Consider the following 17,971-nt stretch of genomic DNA (forward strand, 5'->3'; position numbering starts at 1 on the left):
TGTCTTTCCCACCTCTTCCAGGGGCCTGGTGTGGTGGCACAGGCCAGCAGGGGAGGAAGATTCCTTTTAGCTACTGAGTTAGAAAAATGAGTCTCTTTCAAAGAGGTTTCAAGCTGAACATGGGCTCCAGCAACCGCTACTCAAGCCAGACAGGCATCATGAGAGGAAGGAGCCCTGCAGCGACCACAAGGCAAGGGGAGACCTTGGGTGGAGGGAGGTGTCCTGGGAAGAGGCCAGGGCAGTGAGACCCTGGCCTCAGACAGCTGCCCTGAGGTTTAGGCAGTCCCTCCGGCCTGAGGCTGTCAGAAGGAACAGTGCCAGAGTGTCCTCAGGACCTCCTGTCCCCTAGGCCAGGATTTGCCCCTAAGCTCACACCAGGACAAGCTCAGCATGTCTCACAGACATTCCTACAGGTGAATGTGGCTTTGCACTGACAAAACAGGTAACTCTTGTTACCTGAATCTATTCATCCCTGAGTTCACAGAGCAAGAGTCTGAACAGCAAAGGACCCCCACATTAGCCAAATCTCTGCTTCTTGAGAGAGGACAGTATGAAGGCAACGTGCTCTCACTGTCACACTACTGGGTGCTCACGACACCTGAGGCCCATTGCCAGAGGCAGCCCACACCTCCCCTCCCGTCTGCACCTCCTGAAATGGGCCCCAGGCTGCTTCCAGTTCCTACCACCAGAGTTACTGCCAGGCTGGTTTTGTTGTTTTAGGAACTGGAATTATGATACACTCCTGGACCCACGGTCACCTGGAGCAGGGGTCAGAGCAGCCACAGAGGACAAGTCTTGTGCTTTTGTATTATTCTTTATTTATTGGTCCTACCAACATGACCTTTACCAGGCCCACTGTTCCTATGTGCACTGGCTTTGCAGACATTTGTGCCATACGCCCATGTCCCAAGTTGAGACTGATTGCTCCTTCCTACTTCTTTTCCACGCTCTGCCTCATTTTCTCAGAATCGGAAGGCATTTTTTGTTTGTCTGTTTGGGTCTGTGTAAAGGTTTCTTGGCAGGAGAACATGCATATGATCTTAAAATAAAGACAACATTCTGACACTAAGGTAATGCACAGAAAAAAAATACAGTACTCAGACATCATTGCAAATAAATACCCCATACAGATGAAGTTATCATAAATGTAACATTTCTTATGAATCAACACTGTAATATAACGTAAAAATAGGGGTCCCTACAACTAGGAATAAGAAATGCTTATTCCAGGAAACAGAATTCTTTTATTCTTGCTACTTATACATTATTGTAATTTGTCCTTTATTTTGGAGGAGAGAGGACACTTTCTTCCTCTGTGAGTACCAATTTTACCATAAGCACAGCCTCCCTCAGCAAACCCGACAAGACACAGCCCTGGATTGCTGAGGGGCTTTGTCGAGTTCTGTTTCCTGAAATTAACAGTGATTAGTTACACCAAGCAAGAGAATATAGAACGTCTCTTCCTCACATTTGCAAAGAATACTATGGCTAGCCCTCACCCCACCGCACGAGGCCGACTGCGCCGGCACCCTGCCTCCCGCTCTTCACAAACGTGGCATGTTGTTCGCACCGCTTGCTTAGCTTGTCCCTCAGGTCCATTTGGTTCCCAAAGCACACTCAACGTGTGTGTGTTCACTTTCCTTTTCTCAGCCCCTGAATTTGCAAGGATCTGCATGGTAAAGAATCACTGACTAACAGAATTTTGCACAATTGCTGTTTTCTTTCCCTCAATGAAGATGCCCAGGTTCAGGTATGAAGGTGTGCGCCCGTTCACACCTATTGGTCTACCCTGGCCTTCAGCATTCCCAACTAGCTCTTCACCGTCCATTTTAGAGCATCAACTACGCTGGGACACCTCCCTTAACTGATGAAGGCACTACTGGTAATGATTACTAACAAGAAGGCGTTGAAATAGAACACCCTAAAAATCGACGACTGTAGGATTTTCTAAGTGTACCACAATTTGGCACAACAACCAGAGTAACAAAACAATTCCAATTTGGAATTTCACTGGTACAGTTGTATAAAATTCTGTTAATCAGTCATGCTTCACAATGTCCTAAAACCCAGAAGATTCTGGAATTTGTAGGTAATACTACTCACTCAATAATTTATCTTTTTGTTTTCAAGTGCCTATTACTGTTTAACCAGAGCAAAGGTCAAGTTTTCTTCTTGTTACATTGAACTATTCCTAAGAATAATAATAATACGATATGAAAAACCCCAGAATCGGAAATACCCTGGATTTCTTAATGAACATGGCATTTAAAATCTGTAATTTCAAACATGAACCGTAATGCCGTATGACCTAAAAGGCTGCTGAACCACAGCGTGGATACGTCTCGCTGAGCTCCTTGCCGGGTCGAGGCCTTCATCTAAACAGTCTAGAGCTACACGCTAGGAAAACACATCCGTGCCACGTGCCGACGTCAGATCAACACGGCGGGAGCTAAGACAGAGCTACAGGACCACGAGACAGACCACAGCATCTGAGACCGTCTCTATGGGAGGGATTAAGGAAGCAAATATAATATCAAAATATCAAAAGTGCACAGGTTGATCGGATAAGAAAGGGCATCTGTAGCAGGGAGGCCCGGTGTCGAGCGTTTCTAGCGGGTTTCTGAGCGAGCCTGGTGGCCGCTGTCCAGGCAGGTTCTTCGGCGCTGTGCAAAGGGCCTTCCAGGCAGCAGCTGGTGGCATTCTCAACATTAAAGCTTTCTTGCCTCTGCCACTAAACACTCAGGGAATGCTAACTTGGAAAGAAATGCAGTGGCATATCCAAACACGTTTCTAAGTGGACTTTTAGGCTGCCCTTCCTTCCTCTGCGTGGGCCCACGGGAGGGGGAGGGGCTGCAGTGTGACAGGGCCACGGCCGAGTCCTCCCGGCAGCTACTCTACAGCTGAAAACGGGAGAAAACAAGACAGCGTTAGAACCGGCACCACTCAGACAACCGAAGCTCTGGCTGGGTGAGGACGTGGTGCGTTAGTCGGCGGCAGAGAAGACCTGCATGTGTTAGGGGGGGCCACCAGCCCCAGTGCCTCAGGAAGACCCCTGCAAGTATGGAGAGAAGCTGCGTGCCAGGCTCGGTGGCGGGCGGAAGCGGCGTGCGGGGCTGGCGGGCAGCCATGCCCCTGGAAGACCTGCTTGCAGAGGGGATGGCCTGACCCCTCCTCAGGAGGGGAGGGGGATCCGAGACCCGACAGCCCATCAGCAAAGCAGCCTGGAGCTGAGGGCTGGTGCGGCCTGGCCCACCTCTCCCCACTCCAGTTGTCTGCCAAACCCAAGGCAGTCTGTGCAGTGCCTGGAGTCTGGTGGGGACCGAGACGCGCTTGGGAACCAAGGTGAGAGCTGTATGAGGGGCAACGCAAACCCCCTCTGGGCCACGGAGAGATCAGGCAAGGAGCCCTTCAGGGAAAAGACAGAAGCCTCGTGTCTGGCAGCCCCCACGGGCAACAGGGAGAGAAATACTGCAAAGTCCTGCTTCTGAACATGGGGCCTCAAGTGGCCTGTGGCTGCCAGCTCTGGGAACGGGAAGTCCTACAGCTCCCTTTGCTGCCCGTCCCACATCTGGAACCACACCGACGAGGGGGAACCATCCGCCTCCTGCGCGTGTCCTGGAACAGGCCCAAGGCCGTGCGGGGCTCCCTCCCCACCCTAGGCTGGGCTCTGGCTGCAGATGTGGGAGTCCCTCGTTTCAGCTCATCTGCTGCGGGTTTCCAGAGCCCTGTTCTGGGGGGGGTCTGATGATGAGCACAGAGTGAAGAAACCTGCCCTGAAGGCTGGGACACCCTAAGTACAAAAGGATGGGCTTCCTGTGAGGAAAAGGTCTGGCCAGGCACTTAAGTTTTTCTCACGAAAAAAACCCAGGCCTTGGGCCTGCCAACGTGTCACCTCACAGGTCAGCAGACAGGTGTGCAGCCTCAGAAAGAGAGGCTGAGCCTGCTAAGCTCTGTGCCCCACGAGCAGTGCCCTGTGCCCGGGCCGGAGGACGCAGGGCTTGGGGCTACTATTCTTCTGGGCGTGGGGGAGGGAATTGTGTCCCAAATGTGACGTGCAGTGAGATGCCACATAAACCGCAAAGGAATCCTCTGTAAACCATGCCAAGCTCTGCACGGCCTCTGACGCTGTGCCTGGCGCTCGGGCCAGAACCTCTAACACTGTTTCCGGTGCTGGGGCGGCGCCACCTCATCAGACACATGCAGGGACATGCAAGTTCAGCTCGGGTTCTGCCCCATCCCCCACCCTCTGCAGGAGCCAACGGCACACTGGGAACCACGTGTGTGCAAGGACATGTGGCTCTGACCCACCTTGACACGCCCCCCCCCCCAGAGTAGCTGCTGTGAGGGGCGGTCCTGAGGGGTGAGAACAGACACAGAGCTCACAGGGTCCAGGTGGAACAGCACGCCGCCTCGGCCAAATCCTTCCCTCTGTGCATTAGTCACGGTTAAGAGCAGCCTAGCACCGCGGTCCCACTGCTGCTGGGTTAGTGCAGGTGAAGCGGGCAGGTGGCGTGCTGCAGGGCCGCTGCAGCTGAGGCCCCGTGGCCCTAATCGCAGTAGATGTTATACTTCTCGCCGCAGAGCACCTGGGTGGTGAGCCCGGCGCCCTCGGCCCTGTCGCCGGCACAGGCGCAGGTGTGACTTACGCTCGGGGTGCCCGGCTTGGCCTTGGAGGCGGCCTTGGCGCGGCCCCGCCGGGTCTGCTCGTGGTCCAGCTCGAGCAGCTCCAGCCGCTGGGTGAGCGCTAGCTTCTGTTGGATGGCCATGCGCAGCAGGGAGTTGAGCGTCTTCTTCTCGTCCTCCGCGGCGGCCAGCTGCCGCTGCATCTCGTCCAGCTGCGTGATGTACTCGTCACACCTGCGGGGACATCAGAGGCGAGAGTGCAGCTGAAGCAGCCGGCACAGCACACGGCACCCGTGGCTGAGGACCCGCCTGCAGGGCCTGGCCAGCGGGCAGAGGCCAAGAGGACTCAGCAGCGTCCTGCTCGCTGGGCTGGAAGGTGGCGGCTGCCCCTCGGCGGTTCAGCTTCCTCTGGGAAGGGCTCCCCAGCTGGTTTCCACTAAGGGAGGTGGCAGCGGCCGTGCGGGCCTCCAGATGGCCGAGGGGCACCTGGCCCTCACGGGTAAACCCACAGGCAGGACTTGGCTTGTTTCCGGAGTGGTGCGTGCACATAGTAGATGCTTAGTAAGTCACCAAATGGCCAACCAGAGTCTGGGAAAGGCACGTGTGGACGTGCCCCCTCAGTCCTCTGCTTAACTGTGCCCTATGCCCCCTCTGTCTGTGGAGCTGGGAGAGAAACACCCCCTCCAGGTGTGTCCCTGAGGGAGGCAGCGGTGGGCACGCCTGTCCCTCCCCTCCACCCACCACGGGCCTCCCTCTCTGGGGGCCAAGGGCCCAACCACAAGTTTGTGCTCTCAGCTGCATTTGAGAAGCCAAGTTCTTAAGTGGAACAGGTTGCGGGAGTGAGGGTCACCACGCCACCCACGTGGTGATGGAGTGATTGTGGGGTCTTTCCCAAACTCTTCGCCAGGAGGCCAGGGAGCCTTCAGGGAAGGCTGGAACTTTCTTTCCTTGTCTTTGCCCCTCTCCGACAGCATGAGAAGTAGCAGACCCTGATCCGGGTTCCAGCCCCATCTAACCCACAGCCTCTGCCTCCCTGCCTTCAAGAAGAACCCGCCTGGACCACCGAGGTCCCGTCCCTGGTGCCTGCCCAACACCAGCCTCTCTGGGTAGTGCAAACACCTGAAACCAGGCCCTCCAAGCAGCCTCCTGCTCTGCCTTCCTGGTGGAGGCGTCTGAATGCCCCTGTCCACAGCTGGCTGCCCTCCCCAGCTTAATCCCCGATGGGCAGGTCAGACGGGGCACCCCAGGACCCCGCCACTGCTGGGCAGGCAACCTTCCTTGTGAATCTACAAACTTCCTTCTGAGTTCTGGGGGGCTAACTCCCTGTCTGCCGGGTGTTGGCCTCAGCCCGCACCCCCTTCAAACCTGGTGCCTGCAGTTGGCCTCTGGGCCCTGGCCTCTCAGCCTCTGCTGCCAGGCCCCTCCCTCCTGCAGCATGCGGCCGACACTGCACACAACAGCCTGTGGGCCTTCACCACTGGCAGGGATGGAGCCCCCCGCACGGCCTGACCCCCCTGGCCTGCACTGGCAGGAGCCACGGGCGGTACCTGGTGGCGAACATGGCGCGCAGGGAGGAGAAGGTGGCGGCGTCCTCCTTGAGGGCCTTCAGCTCGTTGCGCAGCTTCATCATGGTCTCGGTCACCATGGCCTTCTCATTCTCGTACTTGCTCTTCAGATTGGCCAGGGCCACCTCGGCTGTCTGGGGGTCAGACACACAAAGGGCAGGGGCTTGAGAAACACAGGGAGGGGTCTGCCTGCCTCCGCGGGTCCCCATCCGAGGCCCAGGGAGGGAGGAGTCCCTCCCGGCCACACACCTGCTTGTTGGCCTTGAGCACCGTGCGCAGGGTGGTGATCTGCTCCCGCTTGGTGCTCAGCAGTGACTTCAGTTTGAGGATCTCCTCCATGAGCGCCTCCCGGTCCTTATCCGCAGCAGGGCCCAGCTCCTGAGAGGCCAGGCGCTGCCGGGACAGCTCTGTGGTGCGGTCCACGGCCGCCTGCAGGTGCCTGATCTGGTCGCGGATGATGGCGATCAGGTTATAGATGTTCATGGGCTCCCGACGCGGGTCGCTCAGGGGCGAGGGCAGAGAGGGGCTGGGTGAGGGGTTGCTCTCCCCCGCCCCGCCCTCTGTGGCTGGCGGCCCTTTGGGCAGGACGGGCGAGCGGTGCCCACGGGCCTCAGGGCTGCAGTGGCCGGTGCCGGCCGGGCCCTCTCGGTAGTAGTCCAGCACGACGCGGGTGGGCGTCTCGTTGTTGCACATGCACACGTGGTGGTAGAGGTTGGCCAGCTCCTCGCTGAAGGTCACCAGCTCATCCTGGGCCACGCTCAGGCTGCCCTGCGTCTCACCAGCGACGTCACTCACCTTCTTCAGCTCTGCCTGCAGCCGGGCCAGCAGCTCGCGGTCCTGGCAGCTGGCCTTCTCCAGCAGGGAGACCTTCTCAGCGAGCGCCTGGCTCTCGGCCTCATGCTGGCCCTTCTCCTCTGCATGCCGGGCCTCGCCAGCCTCATGCTCACTGCGCAGGGCTTTTAGCTGCTCGCGAAGCTCACCTGCCTCTGCCAGGGCCACACGGTACTTGCAAGCCAAGATCTCAGGCCCATTGATGTCCACCTCGTAGTAGTCACCGTCCTCATGGCTGTCACGCTCCTTCTCACTGTCCAGGGCCGTCCGCCGTTCCTTGCTGGCTTGCAGGCGCCGCAGAGCGCTGAGGTTCTCTGTGAGGCGGCTCACCTCCTCATGCTGCTCCGACAGGGCTCCCCGCGCCTGCTCCAGCTGTTTCTGTGTGTCCTGCAGTGTTGTCAGCAGGCCCACCTTCTCCCGCTCCATCTGCAAAAGCACAGGGGGACCCATCAGCAGCCTGCAGGACCCCCGGGACAGACCCAGTGGTGACCCTGCCTGTGCCCCAGCTGTCACGTGCTGCAGGTCTGTGATGTGTGCAATGGGGGTGCCGGTGTAGGGCCTCGATGGGCCCTCCCTGCCTGGAGGCTTGCGGAGCTGGGCGGGCCCCTCCTTGGAGATGGGTCATGGTGCAGACCCCAGGACTCTGTTCTGTCCAGGGCAGGAAACTCTGACGTGAGGCATCCGCAGGATGCAGCGCGGGAGGCTGCACGTGGACCCCATGAAAGGGCACGAGCAAACCTGGGGAACCCTGGGGCGAGCCCAAACTGCCACCTCATCATCAGGAACCTCCTTCTCTGGGCACCTCCCCTGCAGCTCTACAGCTCCGCTCTGGGTAACAACGTAGACTTTACAATAAACACTAGTACTCTAGAGGGGGTGCACAACATCGACAAAGGCCCGGCATCTGGTCAACCCTGTGGGGGGCGGGGCTGGAGGCGGGGACAGTGCGCACAGCCCTAAGGCCCCTGGGCTGTGACGACCCTGGCCGCCCGCACCTGCATCAGCTGCTGCTTCAGCTTCTGGATCTCGGAGATGTTGAGCTCACTGAGGAGGTCGGACACCAGGCTGGGGGAGGGTGGGGCGAGGCCATCCTTGGAGGGTGTGGAGGTCCTGTTGTCCAGTGGCAGCTTGGCCAGGCCGCCGTGCTCGAAGCCGTTGGCCAGGGCCTCGGGGTCATCGCTGAGCTTGAGACCCTCCAGGGAGACGTGCAGGTGGCTGGTGTAGAGGGAGTCGTTGATGCTCATGTAGTGGGACAGCTCCTTGCGCAGGCTGAGCTTCTGCTCCCGCTCCGTCTTCAGGGTCTCCAGCGCCTCCTCCAGCTGCCGCTCAGAGATCTCCTTGAGCCTGATGGCATCCTCCAGCTGGCTGTTGAGGTACTCAGTCTCCTCCTCCAGACGCTTGATCTCGTGCTTGAGGCCCTCAAACTCCACCTGGAAAGAGAGCGACACTGTGCTGTGCCCGTGCGAGGGGGAAACACCAGCATGTGGATGCCACAGCAGGGGTTGACCGACGCTCGAGGGTTCTGGGCACGAGGTGCACACCCACATCTGGGACCTGTGCACCTGCTGTCAGCAGAGCCAGAGACACGACACCCCTGCTGCACCTGGGTCGGGTCACTCAAAACATCACCACACGCACACTGGCTGTAAATTCTACAAAGTTATTTAACGAACATGAAGAGTCAGTTAAATATTTTAAGAAACATAAAACCCATATCGACACGTATATGATACCCATCACTTCTAATCCTATTTCCAAACAAAAGCACAACTGCTCCCGCGGAGGAGGGACATGTCGCAGCGCTCCCGGCACCCAGACCCCGAGGCACCCCAGCGGGAAGGGAAGATAATCCAGAGTCACAGGGGTTGAAACCGTGTCTGCAGACGGACGAGGGAGGCGCCTGCAGTGGGGGCTCAGGGCCTATGGGAAATTTCTAAAGATACTTATCATTCTGTTATATTGGTGCAAGAAGTAAGGAACAAACCACTTCGGTGCAGGACTGAGTGGATCTTTAGGAGTCACGGCCCAGGGGAGGGGAGGCTGGGGAGGGGCCTGGACTCCACCACCTGTTTCCCTGTGTGGCCTGCTGTGCAGCCCGTGTCCTGCTGTCGACATACACAGACAGGCCCAGGCCTCCCCACACAAGATTTAAACATCCAGGGTGCTGAGCTTTGGGGTTCCTGGGAAAAGGTCCCCCAGTCCCCAGCCTGCAGAGCTGTGACCCCTGGAGAGGTAGGCGGCAAGTGCAGACCTCCAGGGGTATCACGTGGGCGTCCTGTCACCAGCAGAGGTGACCCTTCTCACCCCGCCTGTTGTTGGGGTTATCTGAGAGCAGGAGATAAGAGCTCGGACATCTCCCTACTGCTCTTCAATACCCATCGGCTCTACCCGGGGGGGGGGGGGGGGGGCCACCAAGGCCCGGGACCACACACAGACAAGGGAGTGGGCAAACTGAGGGAGTGGGAGGGATGGAGCTGGACATCCTGCCTCTTGCGGTTTGGGTGTCTCCTCTGCATCACCTGTATTTTTTTCCACTTTTGCTGACTGGGACACCTTGGCCAGGCCAGCGGTCAGCCAATCCTACAGGCAGAGACCTCGTTCTTGTGGTCCAGGAGAGGCCGGGCCCTATCACCCCACCCCCCAGTCCACAGCAGTGTGCTGTGCGGCCCTGGGCACGGCTGTGGGGAAGGAGGCGGCGAAACACCCGTGGACCACAGAGACTGCGAAGTGAGGGGCAGGGGCCGCAGCCTGGACACTTGCCTGGTTCTGCCTGAGCACAGACACCTGCTTCTGCAGGCTGATGTTCTCCTCCTCCAGCTCTGAGTAGTCCTGCAGCAGGCGGGCCTCTCGGAACTTATACTCCTTGATGTCATCCCGCAGGCGGCCACGCTGCGTCTCCACATTCTGGTTGATCTGCAGAGAGGAAGGTGGGTGTGGGCAGCTGGTCACAGCTGGTCCCACCAGCGCTGGCGGCCACGCAGCTGGGACTCCAAGCCCAGGCCTGCATGGAGCCTGGTGTGGCCACCCAGAGGGAGCCACAGCCCGGGCAGAGTGCTCTCTGGGCAGAGAGGCTTAAGTGCAGGGTCTTAGCCTGCTCTGACCCCTGGCTCCTTCATCTGTAAAATGGGCTAAAAGCAGTCCCTCCCGCACATGCCGCAGCTGCTGGAACAGCTCAGTGCCATCTGACCCAGCAGTGCCCCTCCTCGGCAGGCACCCCGAGAAGCAACGGCACTAGTCACAGTAGCCAAATGTGGGAACAACCCAAAGCCCACTGACCGGCACACACATAAATGACATGTGATACATTCACACAATGGGTGTTGTTCAGCCATAAGAATTGACATGACAGGCCACCACGTGCCGTAACGCAAAGGAACCTTGAACCCACTACCGTGAGGGAAAGAAACCAGACGCATGGCCACGCACCATATGATTCCACACACAGGAAATGTTCACAACAGGCCAATCCACACACAGAGGGGGCGGAATGTGGGGTGGGGGGGAACGAGCACCTGGCACGGTTTCTTTCTGGAGTGTGATGGGAGTATTCAGAAGTGGACTGGGGACGGTGCATAACCCTATGTCCCCGTGAAGTGACTGAGTTGTAGGGGATGTGGGTTATCTGAGTGAAGCTGCTACCCGAGGACGCAGGCGTCAGGCAGACCCCGTGTGCGCTGCCACCCGGCGCCCTGAGCCAGGACCTGGCTGGGTGCCTCGACCTCAGTCCCTGTGACATTCTGGGCCATCCTGTATGTTCCAGGACGTTTGGCAGCTGCCTCTCACACTGTGACAACTGGAACGGTCTCCAGGCATGGCCAACGGCCCCGGGGGGGGGGGGGGGCAGAAATGAGCCCTGCACAGCCTACGGCCCCCCTGTTCCCCAGTTTCCACACTCCAGGCGGCATCGGGTGCCCCCAGGCCCACAGTGGCCTCTCCACTGTGCCGGAGCTTCCCAGACAAGACCCCAAGACTCCGTGAAGGTATGCACACGGCGGCAACGCTGGATTGGTAAGTGAAACAGGACCACAGAGAAAGAAGGAAAACATGAAAGCAACAGTAAGGGGGAGTCCTTCCGTAGCAAGCACTCCTCACAATTGCTCACTACACGAGTCTCCGGCAAAGTGACCCAAGGCGGTGGCCGAGAGCGACACCAGAAGAAACACACAGCTGGAGAAAAAGCAAGGCTCACCAGGAAGGCAAAACTCCTGCTGAACAGGCAAAAATAAGCAAAATGACACAGTCCGAGTGGCGACGTGAGGAAACAGAGTCACTCACTTCTGTGGATCCAGAGCGGCAGCTGGAAATCCCTGACAAAGCTCCACACACAACCTCAGGGCTGGCCACCACCCTTGTTTACCGCCCAACTGTCACGGTTAACGTCAGCGTCAACGTGGCGAGGCCCCCACATCCAGGTATTTGGGCAAACGCCAGCCTAGATGTCACCATGCTGGGTAAAGGCGAGAGTGACGTTTAATTCAGCACACTCTGAGTGAAGCAGAGCACCCTCCATAATGGGTCTCCTCCAATCGGTTCAAAGTCCTAAAGAAAAGACTAGAATTCTCCGGAAACAGGAATTCTGCCTCCAGACCCCTTCAGACTCCAGTTGCAACATGAGCTCTTCCCTGGGTCTCCGGCCACTGGCCCACCGCCCTCACGGTCACATGAGCCAATTCCTTACCCTAAGCCACTCTCTCCCCCTCCCCGGGTGTGCAGCTCCAGAGAGCCCTCACTACCAGCACGGTCACTGACTCACAAGAACCGTGACATCCACGTGGCTCCGGCAGGCTGGGTGCTCCTCCCCGGCCCGTGGCTCAGTCCACCCTGGCCTGACGCCCCTGCTCGGAGCAACTGCCCCCCTCAGCATGGGAGGGCACAGGAAGCGACACGGAGAGCATGGCCGTGAGCAAAACACATCCCTGTCCTTCCAAATGGGCTTTATTTAAAGCTCAACAAGTCCCCGGAGGTGGACAGAAAGGAGGTGGCAGAGGAGTGGAGGCCAGCCTGCCTGCCTGCCCTGGGCCTCCCACACGCCCTGCACCCCAGAACCTGAGCACCGGGCTGCACGTGGGACCCCTGCTGAGCTGAAGCCACACACAGTCCGTGTCCTGGACTGAAATACAACACATCCTGTAAGACCATCCACGGAGAGCGCACACACTATACTGGCTTCAGCTTGCTCCGAGCGTGCACTGTTACCCAGACCCAGAACACTTCCTCACTTCCCATGAACACCAAGCAAGTGCTTGCTCGTCCCTCTGCCAGAAACACCCTGCCAACTCTGCCCTCTCTCACTTGGGGTGCAGGAGGTGCCCACACATGCGTGGCATGACCTGACATGGCCACCGGGCAGGGTGGAAGCCAAGGCCTGAAGCCCGCAGCTACCCACCCTCCAGACTGCAGAAAGAGACCCGTGGGGCGGCTGGGACAGACTCAACCTTCCCAACTCAGGGCAACAGGCCCATGGGAAGACCCGTGTGGGTCCCCAGGAGTCACATCTCGCCTTGCTCCGTTGCCAGAAATGCCAACACAGCCTCCAATCATAAGCACCCGGGCTGACAAAGGGCACGGGGTCCCATGGGAGGCAAGGTTAGGGGCACCAAGCTCACAAGTGCGCCCAGGACGCCAGGTGAGGGTGCTGTCTGCTGATGCCATCGGATCCAAATGCCTGCATTTCGGTCCCATAGCAGATCTGGCACCTTCGCCTAGCACTCACCCAACTCTGAGGGCTTAAACAAGCTCCAACGGGCCACCATGTGGCTTGGTTTTCCCCAAAGTAAGCATCTTCTCCCAGGCAGCCCATCGATGGCAGCCCTGATGATGGGCACAGGCAGCAAGCACATGACCTCCTGCCCCAACAGGGTGCAGGCCAGGTGGAGAAGGTGGACGCCCGGGGACCCCAGACCTCAGGTTCCTTGCTGGCAAACCCTCTCCATGCCCCTCAGAGCCCCCAACCCAGCCAGCCAGCACACTCACGCCTCAGCCCCCACAGACACGCCCCTTCAGTGAGGAAGCCCTGCAGAGGCCACGGAGGAACCGCAGATGGGACTCACTCCGGACCAGATGGCTGTCCTCACACAGACAGAGAAATGCCGTCAAGGCAGGGGGCACTGGCAGGTCAGGGCTGAGCCAGGCGTCTGTCCTTCCAGCCAGGGCTCTGCCCACCCTCCCTGTCCACCCCAAGAAGGACTGAGGCACCCCAGGTGTGTGGGGGGTGGGGTGGGAGGAAATAAGAGCAGTCGTGGCTGGGAGACTCTCTGCCTGGAAGGTTCCAGAGCAGTAGTGATGCCCTGGGCCCTGGGTCCTGCGGCCTGGGCCATGGCCACAGGAGCTCTGGCTGGTGGGGGAAGGAGGAGCCCGGCAGGGGTGTCAGGAGAGGGTGCCCAGGGATCAGCCTCACTGAGGGGCCTGTGATAACCACACAAGCCAGCCAGAGGGACACAAAGGGGTCTCTCAGGTGGGGGTTCTCCCCTCCAGGCCCCCAGCTGTACTTCCCACTGCCTTTCTCCCAGGGGGTTCTAGGGAGGTGATAAGCGATGCCCCAGGCTGGACCCACTGTCTCAAGGGAGACACTGCAGCTGGCCTGACCAGCGTCCTGGGATGGGCCAAGCTCCGTGGCTTCTGCAGGGACATGGAAGGTGCCAAGCTGTGCTGGACACATGGCAGCTGAGAAGCCTGCAGGTCGGATCTCCTGTACTGGAGTCCCTAGGAAGCCCGTGCCTACAGCTGCTGTCACCGGGAGAAGGGCCAGCTCTGAAAGGGGGTAGGATGGGGCGGCAGGTGGGCCTGCCTGGGACCCGGAGGCACCTTCTCCTGGATGTCCAGGGACCCCCAAAGTGCCCGGGCAGGTGTTTTCCGTGTGTAACCGCAGAGGCCAAGGATGGATGGAGTGAGCCCGCCCCCCGCGCCCCTCGCCGCCATCGCAGGCTGTCGAGGGAACACCTGCCCCTCTGTGGACACACCTTCCCCGACTCCCCTGATCTCCTAGGGGGCTGCATGTCACACCCTAGGCAACTCAGGTCCAGCCCTGTTCCCCAGGAGGGATGTGCACCTCCTCACGGGGTCCATTCCCTCAAGACCCACTCAGGCCTCCCAGTTCCTCCTCCCGTGTGGGGCTCCACCCCTGCGGCCTCATCCACATACCCATGTCCCCTTCTCTTGCCTCCAGGCTGTCTGCCCATGAGACAGTCTTCCATCCCCTGGCTTGGGAGCCACCCCACACTGAAGAGCCCTGCTGGACCCTGGCAAGGCTGCTCCTGACCCATCACCCACCTGAGCTCGTGACCAGATGCTTGGCTTCCTTTAGCCGGCTCCAGGCAGCCCAGACACCACCACTGCGGCAATCAAGCCTGTTCTGGCTTCTGCCCTAGGTGGTGGGGTACAGAATTCTGCTGGGACTCTAGGTCCCAAGACACATGGGGTCCACCAGGACAAAAAGATCACCAGGCAGGGCCCCACTGTGCAGATGAGGCTGCCTCCTCACCAACCCAGTCCCGCCTCTCCAGGGCAGCCCCCACCCTGCTTCCCAGAGCGAATCTCTGGTAGGCCTCGGTGCGTGCACAAGACCTGACTGTCTCTAGCCAACTGTGGCCATGCCCAGCTCTCAGGGCCTCTGCTTCTCCATCCGCAAAATGAGGCTCCAGGCCATGTCCCAGAACAGACGCTACCTGGGCCCATCACACTACAGTGCCGACGTCAGACATCAGGACCTAGAGCTGCCAGCCTGACCCTAGGCATGCTCCTTGCGTTTCCCCACCTGTGAGGTGCCCACAGAGTCACCAAAAGGATGAGCTCTGGGGCAGCTGAAGCTGTCCCGTATGCTGAGTACATCTGTTACACGGGTCACATGACAGGCCATCGATGCCCCTGGAAAGTTTGCGTGGGGGGTACACACGTAAGCCGACTGTCACAGGGGGGTCTGGTCAGAGGACACAGTGCAGCCAGCACACCACTGGACACGGACGGCCGCCGGACCAGGCACTGGGAGGTACAGCTATCCTCACGGAAGGGGTGTGTCCCCTGGGGTGACCCTGCAGTGCGTGTCACACGGAGGCAGGCATAGGGCCGCACTTCTTGGGGACAGTGCTTGGCGTTGTGTTCTTGGGGTTCAGGCTCCTCAGCCAGGCCTGAGCCCCAGATGCCAGCCTCAAGAAGAAGAGGGGACGGCCACATCCGAGGCCGGACCGGCAGAAGAGTTCAGGAACAGGGTACAGATGGGGCTGACTGGGGGCGGGGACGTTGGCCGGGCCCCTGGTCTGAGCAGGGCGGTTGGGACCTGTGGGGCAAGAAGCAGGGCCCTAAGAGAAAGAGACGGCTGACGGTGCGTGGGGTGGGGAGCGGCAGGCCTCCTCCTGAAGCACCAACAGCAGGAATCCCGGCCCCGCCAAACCCGCTCTCACGCGGGACTGGCTGAGCTCATTTCCTGGCGCCCAAACCCAGGAGTCAGCAGGTCACCGGGGCTTTCCCGACAGCCCAGACAAGCCCTTCTGGAGGAGGAGCGTGGAATGAGCCTGGAAGCAGCGGGGCTGAGACCGCCTCGGTGAGCTCAAACCCACCTCCCCGGCGGCCCCTCCCCCCATCCCAACCCGGTGAGATCTCGTGGGAGGAAGTGAAATCATGCACTCTGGCTCCGCACAGTGATCCCTTCCAAGCCAAGCTCCTCCCAGACCCACAGGCCTTGATGATCTCTGACCCCCAACTAGGGGGGTGACTGCTCCCCACTGCTGCCAGCCCCTGGGCTCTGTCCCAAACCAGCCTTATGGGATCCTGACGGCTCCGTACCCTCCCATCGGAAGTGAGGCACTCAGAACCATCTGTCCCTCTGGTCACCTATCTCTGCCGCCCAAGTAAACAGAGGGCAGAGAGTAGGGCCCCCTGCCCTTCTTGATGACAACGCAGGGGTCCCGAGGCCATGGCCAGGACTCGCTCACACGGGCTCCGGGCTGCACCCGCTGTCCCTGCCGCTCACCCACCCCACCTCGAGGGCAGCAGCGCAGCCTCCCACCTCCCCACAGGGCACTAGACACTCGCCCTCCCCTCCCCACTGGGCGCACCCATTACCTCCTTCAGCTCCTGCGCCACAGAGGCCAGGCGCTCATTCTCCGACTGTGTGTTGGTGAGCACGTTCCGTAGCTGCTTCAGCTCCGTCTGCAGCTCTAGCACCTTGCGCACATAGTACTGCTCCTTGGAGGCCGACTCCTGGATCAGACTCTCCTCTCGGCTCTCACCGTCCGCGGCCACCTTCTTGTGGTTCGTGTGCGCCTGTCCAAACGCCTGTGTAGAGACCAGATGCTTGTAAGAGGGAGGCCGACGCTGGCAAGCCCTGTGGCAGGACTCCCTCTGGGGACGCTGCTCGTGCAAGTGCACAGGAGCTGGACATTGGGGAAGGACATGATTGGACACGGGGGGAGCTGGACGGGAGCCACTGGCCACTGGAGGGGTACTGGACACCTAAGGGCTACACAGGGCTGCAGGGCCAATGGTCAGGTGGGGGTGGGGGCAGGGAGGAGCTACGTGGGGCTGATGGCCCAGCAGGGACAGGCAGGGAAGGACCTGGGCCCAGATGAAGTACTGGCTAGGGGCCCAGAGAGATGAGGTGGGCATGGGACCCCCAGCAGCACAGCCCCTTTCCGAAGTCAGGCTGCTGACCTAGGGGCCAGGCAGGGAAATCCTACCCTACCACCAGGACAGGTCTGAGACCCACACAGCACCCCTCTGCCCCACTCCAGATGGAGAAACTGAGGCTCAGGGAGGCACCCTTCAACGGCCTGATCTTGACCCCTCTGCTCACCCATCCTGGGAGGCCACTGAGACCAGGGAGGCCTCTGAGGGTGTGAGCCCAGGCCTGGGCCAAGTGATGGGACAGGAGCGTGAACCAGGACACTCAGAACCAGTCGACAGACCAGGGCCTGGGCAGAGAGCTGAAAGTACCAGACAGAGGGGAGAGGATGCTGCGATCCCCACCCTCAGACCCAGGGAGGGCTCTGGGCTGCAACAGGGAAGGGGGCACTGTGCCCAGGCTCAGGGAGGAGCCCCCATGGGTGAGCACAACGTGGCAGGTGCAGCCAACCCAGTCCATGGACTAAGTCCTGTGCTGGTTGTGGCCCCCATCCAGTGCCTCCATCCGACCACCTGGCACAGCCCCAGTCACCAGGATGCAACCCCCATGGGCCTGTGTGTGTCCACCCCAGCGGCCCCCTTCCCAATGGCCACCCCATGCAGACTCTCTACAGGGCTCCCGGCTCACGGAAGAAAAACAAAATCCAGGGAGGGCTACCAAAGAAGAAAGTAGTTGATGTCTTTGTCTTGAGAGAAACAAGCACATTTTTGCTTATTTGCTATTTGATATGAAGTCTAGGAATTCTGTCCAAAAAAACAATTAGGAAAATATGCATAAAGATAAGGGTGTTACTGAGCAGGACCATTTCTGATATAATGAATCAAAATGTAGAAAGCCAGCAGGGGACTGGTAATGAAGTGGGGTCTCTACTTCCCAAGGACAGGTCTTGCTCATCTGACCCCAGCTGCCCCCACGGCCCGTTCCATGAAAATGCCAGTTTCCTTTCAAACCAAGTAAGCTTAGCTCTGATTCCTGATGCTGTCCTCCTCCATCCCGGTCCCAAATAAAAGACCAAACAAAGCACAGATTCACATCTACACAAGACCTGGCCCAACCTGGGTGGCAGCCCTGACCCCCAGCTGCACAACACACTCCTGAACCCCAGGCTGGAGTGTGGACATCTCACCAGGCATTGGGTCAACCATAAGAGGCTGTCCCAAGGCCCGACAGCTAAACACTGCGACACACGCAGGCATATGCACACACACGTCCAGGCCCGCCAGCCTCAGCCCGAATCTTCACCTCCGTCCAGTCTCCAGCCCAACCCACAAGCACTGAGACGTGACCCTCCTGCTGAGCTAATAAGACAGTCACAGGGACTGGGTCTGGCTCCTGT

The 17,971-nt window shown here is 59.4% G+C and overlaps 1 protein-coding gene across 2 annotated transcripts in view; it reads right to left on the bottom strand.

Annotated features, from left to right (window-relative positions):
• Positions 1-795: 795 nt before the first annotated feature.
• Positions 796-17,971, bottom strand: part of BICD2 (BICD cargo adaptor 2) — a 44,866-nt gene continuing 27,690 nt past the window's right edge. Inside the window, exons 2-8 of one of the 2 annotated variants that reach the window (XM_028093059.2) lie at positions 16,077-16,289; positions 9,780-9,932; positions 8,015-8,449; positions 6,438-7,445; positions 6,171-6,322; positions 4,647-4,857; positions 796-2,900 (exon numbers count right to left, since the gene is read on the bottom strand). In XM_028093059.2, coding sequence (XP_027948860.1) covers positions 2,895-2,900; positions 4,647-4,857; positions 6,171-6,322; positions 6,438-7,445; positions 8,015-8,449; positions 9,780-9,932; positions 16,077-16,289 — 2,178 coding nt within the window. In that variant the 3' untranslated portion in view covers positions 796-2,894. Of the gene's footprint in view, positions 4,858-6,170; positions 6,323-6,437; positions 7,446-8,014; positions 8,450-9,779; positions 9,933-16,076; positions 16,290-17,971 lie in introns of both variants that reach the window. The other variant, XM_028093058.2, reaches the window with a different exon arrangement.

Source organism: Eumetopias jubatus, unplaced genomic scaffold (assembly GCF_037043125.1).
Source record: "Eumetopias jubatus isolate StellerSeaLion01/CBP00866 unplaced genomic scaffold, mEumJub1_p1.0 scaffold_15, whole genome shotgun sequence".
In the NCBI taxonomy this organism is placed as follows: Eukaryota; Metazoa; Chordata; class Mammalia; order Carnivora; family Otariidae; genus Eumetopias; species Eumetopias jubatus.